Below are 8,693 nucleotides of genomic sequence, written 5' to 3' on the forward strand. Positions count from 1 at the left end.
GAGATTATGAATTAATGAGAAGATGAAAAGATACGTCTTTATGAATTTATTAAAGATCTTGAAGGTACATGAAATTAGTAAACTTCTGTTTCCCTGAAGTGATACTTGGTAATGTTCTGATGGACTGACTTAATCATCATATTATAGATAATCAGATAACTAGTTTGAATTTAGTTATGTCTATTATCAGTTAAAGTCCACTCAACCCACTTTATAGAATGTTATATTTATTTCATTCACGGTTTTCAAGTCGTGGCTTTCAGAGGAACCCAAAACTATGTCACATCAGTGTTTCATATGAACTATTCGTCTAATTTTGATGTCATTCATCATGCAAATACGGTCAATCTCATAGAATAACCCTGGACAGTAACTATAGAAACCGAAAATCGAACCTTGCCAAAGAAATGTTTCAGCAATTTCTCCTTCAACGAACAAGTATATCAAAGCAACATAGACTAATTCTCTCTGCTTCACAAAATTAGTGAACTGATTTTATGAAGTAATAACTTTTATGATGCAATATTCTCTTTTTCTCGTTTTTCCTATGATTGTGGTATGATCCACATATTTTTAACTGAGGCATCGGTTAGGTTTTGGACACCTACTGTTAAAATGCTATTTCGCAGTCTCATAAATGTATAATAATAGAAACACCATTCAGCTGTCAATAGTACTCACCCACCCCAAACATGAATTAGCCTTTATTAATTTTATGATCACTGAATAGGGACACTGTTGACGATTATCATAATGGATTACTGGAATTAGGAGATAACAAGTGTTCAGTACTAACTTAAATAGACAAAAGTTCTATTGTTTCATTGATTAGTCAGCCTGAGTACTTACGGAAAATGATGATGATTCTGGAAGATTAGATGACATTCGCAAACCATTTCTTAAACCAATGTCTTATCACTGTGACAGTAATCGAATTGTCGTCACCAGAACAGAAGTAAAAACCTTAGACAGTTCTTCGAAAGAAACCGTATTGGTAGAACGACGTACAAAAACGGAGTGGATTATTGTTCATGTGAGGGTAAATATATGTTAGACTACTGGAGCCAAACCTCTTCATGAGCAACTATTCCTGTTACAATTTAGTCCACTGGTTAGGAAACTAGATGAAAAATACTTGGTTAACAACTGATCGTGTACAGTTTGGAGGACAATCTCAGGTTTCCGGAAGTAACAAATTCAATTAATATATAAAACATTCCAAACTCCTGGCGCATCGTTAAGATCTACTAACACTTTTTCATGTGGTATTGTTCGCTTGAACCTTTCCATTGATATTTAGGACTGCAATTGATCAGCCTCTTATTGACATATGTACATTCTGTACGGATTGTCCCAATATTGCCTTGAATCACAAGCATGTTAAGCAGAGATGGATTGTGGCTAACAGTGGAATCCAAGACGCGCGCTTCGTCTTGTTTGTCACTCATCAGACGGATGTATCTGCATCAAACCTGGGATACAGAACGGAATATGCGTCCTGGATTCCACTGCTGGCGACCATCCATCTTTGCTTATTAATATTACTATTGAAAATATTTGACATCATTCTAAACTATTTATGATCAAAAGATATATTCTATGCACAATTCACAGAGATGTTAAGGCTATGACTTGTAAACATTCACTTTTAGTTCAGCAATAAGACAAACCATCTAGAACCTGTGTATTTATGAGTAAACATTCGAGACGAGTTATTGCTCAAATCTTCTTTGTGAAACTGAGGAGAACGAAATTACCATTTGCCATTACGAGACCTCATTCTACGCATGATGTGATGATGATGATGATAATTTCATGTTTCATTACGAGATAAAATGATAGAATTATTCTAGTGAAAAGTTACGGTAGGGCTCAATTTAATATGGAAGCGACAACTGAGAATAAAAGAAAATGATTTGGCGTAATATCAGCGTATTCTGTAATTAATGCTCAAATTATTTACAAATCTGTTAAACGTTCCCTAAATACCCCGTCACATTTCTGTCATGGAGAACAATTATTGTTCTCTGATGGATGGTTTATGTTTTATTTTTATATATGTTATTACCTTGAATCAATCAGACTTATAAACTAGCATTTAGCTGAGTGAAAATTGAAATACAATTCATATTATATTCTGCCAGTTGTAAATTGAACCGAAAGAACAGCAGAAGAACATAATAACCGAATAATCGGTCATCTCAAGAGATCCTTTAGAGTGAATAACGATCTTATGCCAGAATTCGGTACTGATTGTGTTTGACGAACTATCAGCATCTACATACAACCACAGATAAGTGGCATCCTCAACTCTATATTTTTTCTTAAAAGACCTCAATAAAACTACAACATACATCAATTATATGGAGTTTATTATGGATAGATAAAAATTTTATCGAGTATACGTGACATAAACATCACGGTCTTGCTTGAAAATCCAATTTAATAGTCATCCTGAAAGTTCAAGTATCTAAACAATGCCGTTAGACAAAATACAATTTCTGAAGTTAGATTATCAATTAAACAAAATAACACTTAATCCATTGATATTGTATACCGATTCCACTAAATAATTTAAAAAAGTCAAGTAACAAAATTATCTTGATGTAATTCGAAGCAAAATGAATGAAAATGAGTACTGTGACTTACTGCTGGAGTAGTGGTATTAAATATGAAGCTACCAAATATAGAGATTGAATTAACTGTCAAATTGTAAGTAAAATTGACCAGTGGTCTGACAGAATTCGCAGTGAACATTGGGATATACAAAGTTAACTCATTTGCTGCCGAAATAGTTTGATCGGTTGCAATTCCTATAGACATAAAAAATAAATTGACAGCTGAATTTCTTAATGAGGCAAATTTGAATATTTGTACTTTGACAACTATCAATTTATTACATCTACGTACATCCACACAAGAAAACATAATTCCTATGGGATCGATAAACCACAATTTAATACGAAATAGATATTAATACACACGATTTACTAGAAACATACCTTTCCTGAAGATTTTTCAATGAGTTGAAGGGATATTTGTTTGAAAGAGTGCAGATAGTTTGATTGTAAAATCAAATATTTCTATTTTAGATGATCAGTTAGTATGGTTTGGGTCTATTATAATATTGTACTAAGTTATAACATATCCACTAGGCTGTAAAAACATTCGATTAAGGAAGGAATCCCTTTTCAACAAAATTAATTTCAACTATGGACCAGCATATATGCACGAGAAATTGTCAATCTAAAATAATTAGTACCTGGAGTTTGATCTCACATCTAGTTTTTAGAGTGGGTATACAGTAAAATAATAATAATAACTTACAACTTACTGTAACCCTTAAAGTTCTAGCTACAGGTGGATTTTCAAATAAGTTACCTGAGTGTAATCTTTTGAATCTACCCCCTACCACAAAACTATGAATGAAGTTTGTCCACAAACCCGGAATCTAAAAAATGCTTTTTATTAGCGATGTAAAGGTCTTCATTTCCTTAGTTCAAGTCAAAAATATGAGATAATCAAATCAATAACAAAATAAGAACATCTTGGCATTTTGAACATGAAGAACTTTTTTTCCTAGAGGTACGTTACTCGTAGTAGGTGGTGCGTTTGTCGTAAGAATGTAACACTAATTAGTCAATACAGTTAGTGTTACACAAATAACAGAAATAGTATGAAGATTCCTGAGAACGTCCACTTTAAGTACTGACTAGAACTGAGTCTATTAAATCAGTTTTATCACTATTCATCATTATTTCAAATGAACTATGAAAGTAAAAGCATGTTTGACAGGTGTGCATGGGTAGTAAGAAAAGGAAAATTGTCCATTATCGAATAAGTAAAAAACACTATTAAATGACTAGAAATCAGCTTGGAGACTGCCTTGACATAACTCGGTGACTTCATTAAGTACAGCTAAAAAGATTCATGAGTAAAATCGTTTATTAATGAAAGAAAGATTATTAGTAATCATATCAATACCGATTACTATAAATAAAACAGTGAAATAAGTGACAACAAACCTTCGTAATAAGCTTTATCTATAATGAGATAAACCATATTTTCCAAAGAGTCCGAATTTATGCTGATATATGTCAATGATGTTAATTGGCTTAGTATAATTAGCCTGACAAGTATGTATTCTTGGTAAGCACCTGGAGCATAAAGTTGGAAATATATCGTCTAAGTCAATCAGAGAGTCATGTTTGGTGTTCATATTGAAAGTAAATCCTGATAGGCGTAATCTACGAGGTGATTTAAAGAAGAATATTATAAGTAAATGAGTTTTCTACTAACCATTCAGTAACATAGTGTGTATCATAAATGCTAGGTATCTTATTATTAATATTACTCTATTTTTGCTAGTTACTTAATCATCAGACTTAAAAGTCATCTTCATATTTTTACAACACAACAAAGTGAACAACCTGTTTGAATATCACTTCAACCTGTGTATGTATATCACGTTGTGAAATTCATACTTGTTCTAATCAGTTACAAATATTTATCTACACCTAAATCACAGTCAGTAGTTTATGGTAGGGTTAAAAAATTCTGAAGTAAAGTATAAAGCAAAATTGAATGCAAAAAAATGTTTCAATTCATACCAGTACAGCGGAACAGTTAGCTCGTGTAGTAATAGCTAACGTTTTCGTAAAACTGGATACACCAGAAGTAAATGTTGATGTGATTACTAAGGGCTGTGTGGTAATTGGAATTATCGAATAACGCAATGCAATATCACACTGAGCATCTGTACATGATTCATTGAAGTACACCGAATTTATTTGCAATCTAGCCAAGTCACTTTGGTAATAGAGAAAATAAAGGCAAAATAAAAGGAAGAGTGATTTATGAATAATTGTTAGAATAACAGAAATACTGTAGTGTATGGCAGTTCACGTACAATTGAGTTTGTTCATATTTAATTTGGTCAAGGCCTTCTTGTTAAATTATTTAACGGACAGAGTCATTCGTACAATAACAACCTATTCATACTATTGTACCTTTATTAATGTTGCACTTGTATGAATATGTACGCTTGAGTTTTACGAATATGTACGCTTGAGTTTTGCTTACTGCGTACGCATTTATCCATTCTACTAGCCTTATTATTAGTCGCTTAATTGATATACATTTTATTCATGTTCAAAAACTCGCACACTCGTTCATATACTTGATCACTCACACTCTCACCCATTCGACCCTCACTCTCACCCATTCGACTCTCATGCTCACGATAATAATAAACGTATTCAACACTTCGTATTCAACTTCTGATTCATACAACGTTGGGGCATTATCTAGTAGCGCTTATCAGGAGGAACAATATACAAAGTTTAAGGATAATATCGAATACCGGCAACCACAAGTACATCTTCGGATTCAAAATTTGTTGAAAGGATCATCACCCATGAGGCCCAACTTAAAACTAAGATATGAATAAATTAATGAATACAAATTATCATAGTTGATTAATATAAAGCAAAATTGATGAGAGGCGTCAAGGGGTATCAATGACGCTTCTTATGGTACGAATAATTTTTGCTGTCAATTCATTTCAAAAGAGTCCAGTATGTAATTACTTTTATAATGGTTGAAAGGGATGAGTTGTTGTTTCACTGAAATATTTCCAGCTTTTGATAATCACAACAAGTTAGTGAATAGAAGAAGCATAATTTCACCGCATTCATGAGTGCTTTGCCAAAAATGTGAACAACAAATATAGAAGTAGTTAATAAAACTGGATAAGTTCAATTTTCATTTTATTCATGGTTTATCGGAATGATAGTAATAATAGGATTATAAGCAAAGATGGATAGTGGCTAGCAGTGGAATCCAAACCGCGCGTTTTGTCCTACTCGGGACTCGTCAGCTGGATATACCTGCATCTCAAAATTGATATTCACTTTGGGACTCTGAACCCAACAACCACTTCGACTTCAAACAACATCGCAGTTATCCACTTAGCTACTCAGTCCTAAATAGGACGAAACGCGTGTCCTGGATTCCACTGCTAGCCACTACCCATCTTTGCTTATAATGCTTATGAAGTAAAGCACTAGGAAGACAATACATACAGGATGCACATATATCATTGCAGTCCTTTACATCAATGAGAAGATTCAAATAAATAATACCAAGTGAATAATAGGATGTTTTAATGCAAATCAGATAATATGTGCTAACTCCATTTTTTCTCCGACTCAATTAACATTTCAGAAAGACTTAGTATACAATCGGTTGTGCATATCATTAAGGTTTATGACAAGGCACATTTTGTTTAATTAATAAAAATAATGTTGATACGCCAAACGGGTTTGTTCAACAGTGATTCAGTTGTGTTTAGTCTTTTTAACGTATATAAAAGATAACGGCCAGCATCGTAGATACTACTACATTTATACTTATAAGTCAAAAGTCATTGTGGATTACTTACATTCACGTCACTACTACAGTGACTGGAAATTGAATGTATGTGGCACTCAAGAACCCTTACACGAGTTGGATTCTTAACGAGGGTCAGGACTAACTAAAAGATATTAATGTACAACTTTTATACACTGAGACTTAAAATATTCTTTCAAATATCTAAATCTTGCCTATTGGAAAAAATGATAACTCATGAAAATATAATGCATTTCCTTGCACAGAAATCTACTGATATGTGAAATGTAATTTGGAAAACTGATAAAACAAACTGACACAGAGTTCTGAATAATACATTCAGATTTACTGACGAATTATGCAAGATAGACTTCATGTATTTCAACAAGGAATTCTGCTTTAAAAATAATAATTGACAGGTAAATATAAACAATTTAGTCCACATTTGATGCAGCGCAATTGATCCATATCCCTACACTGGATTTTTTGTAACATTATACGTGAGTATACATATATATAATGAATCATGTATTCACATTTACATATACATGAGAATACGGTTAATAATCAAGCTTACGGTTTAACAGAAAGATCAGAACCCACAGGCGCTACAGTTTTCAATAGATATCCAATTGTTTGAATACTTTGTCTGATTATAATTGCTTCACTTGAATTTACTTGTAACTGAAAAATTACCGGTATGTAGACAAAGTCTTTAACGAATTTCACTCGAACTTCTACAACTGTACTAAAGTTTACCGCTGGTTGTGAACTTCGTGGTTCGACTTTTTCAATGGTAACTACAGGAGGTTTAGAGACCTAATTTCAAATAATGTTTGCAAATGATAACAAGTTAAGAGAATGATTACAATTTACATTTATATTTACATGTAGTTTATATTTGGGTTATAAACATTCATCTGAAATGATTTGCATAGAATAATAAATGTTAGGCTAAAGAGCATGACTGATTAATTTAAGTCTGATTTAAAAGAAAAGTATTTGGGTAAATGGGATATTCAGATTTGATTGAAAATTACCGGTAGCTAACGTGTCTTGGTACTATATTTGATGTTGCATATATAATGCTGTGCAATTTAAACTGTTCCATGGTAAAACATTGATATTTTTGTATTTCAGTTACTAAAGTCTGAAACCACAAATTTTTTGATATAAATCGACAATCACTAAGTCAAATATCGCGAAATAAACGGCCGTACCTTTTGATGCTAAACGACAGATGTTCACTAGATCTGTACCCCTTTAATTGGATCCAAAATTTATTTCAGTGAAGCACATTAGTTTATCCTCAGTAAATTCCGTAACTCGTAACTCGTTAACCGATGTTAATCCACTACTGTTATCGGGTCATTCGATTCTAATCGCTGAAAAATTCCTACCATATTAAATCACAATTATATGAATGGGTTATAACAAGATATACTGATGTTGACATCATATCCTCATTCTGAATAACATTAGGATCACTTCAATTTTTTTTTAATAATTTTTTTTTGTCCCCCTTAATCAAAAAATTTTCATCCCATTTTCCAATTTTTTTCAATCCCTTTCGTCCAATGAAATTCCTAGTTGTAAATGCGTTATAATTGGTTATGTAATTCTTGAAATTCGTATAAAAGCTCTGTACTTATCGATATAGATAATTTTCTTCACAATATGGACGTCAGTAACGTGCAAATTACAGGCTCTGTTGTTCCTCACGTAGTCACAGAAACGGAAAATGTATTTTTGAATACATTCTATCTGGTAGCGTTTCCATCACTGGAAGCGTTAAGGAGCGCCATTAGAACTTATGAAATAGCAACGTACTGCCATTATGCGGTGAGAGATTCTCATTTCCATGGAGATCGGAAGCCGTATATTAAATTTGTATGTTGGAGAAAGAGCTATAAAACACCAAGCGTTTCTTCGCAGCCGATTAGACGAAGGAGGTAATTTGATTAGTGTCATTATATTGTTCATTGAGGACTTCAATGGACACACAATGTCCGACCTTCATCTTTTGTAAGTTTCTTGAAGGTTATTGGACTGTTGTTCGTGGGAATGTGCATGCAATTCCCTGAGGTACGACTGTAACACATGGATGCGCCGATTAACGGGAGCGGAATTGTAATCAGTGAAGCCATCAGTGAAGCCACTGCTGATATCTGGAACATCAGCATTCAATAATGATCTTGTTGAACTAGTGAACTTATCTTAGTACATTTCTCTACCGTACCTATTAAACAAATCATATGAATGTAAAATGAATTATTGATGGTTTCATGACTCTTCCTTCGCCA

The 8,693-nt window shown here is 33.0% G+C and overlaps 1 protein-coding gene across 1 annotated transcript; it reads right to left on the reverse strand.

Annotated features, from left to right (window-relative positions):
* Positions 1–6,963: 6,963 nt before the first annotated feature.
* Smp_118890 (hypothetical protein) lies at positions 6,964–7,209 on the reverse strand (the record flags this gene model as incomplete). Its single annotated transcript, XM_018792579.1, has 1 exon — positions 6,964–7,209. A coding segment is annotated over one exon (246 nt), but the record flags the coding sequence as incomplete, so codon positions are not given.
* Positions 7,210–8,693: the final 1,484 nt, after the last annotated feature.

The sequence above is a fragment of the Schistosoma mansoni genome (assembly GCF_000237925.1).
Source record: "Schistosoma mansoni, WGS project CABG00000000 data, supercontig 0247, strain Puerto Rico, whole genome shotgun sequence".
NCBI classification, from domain to species: Eukaryota; Metazoa; Platyhelminthes; class Trematoda; order Strigeidida; family Schistosomatidae; genus Schistosoma; species Schistosoma mansoni.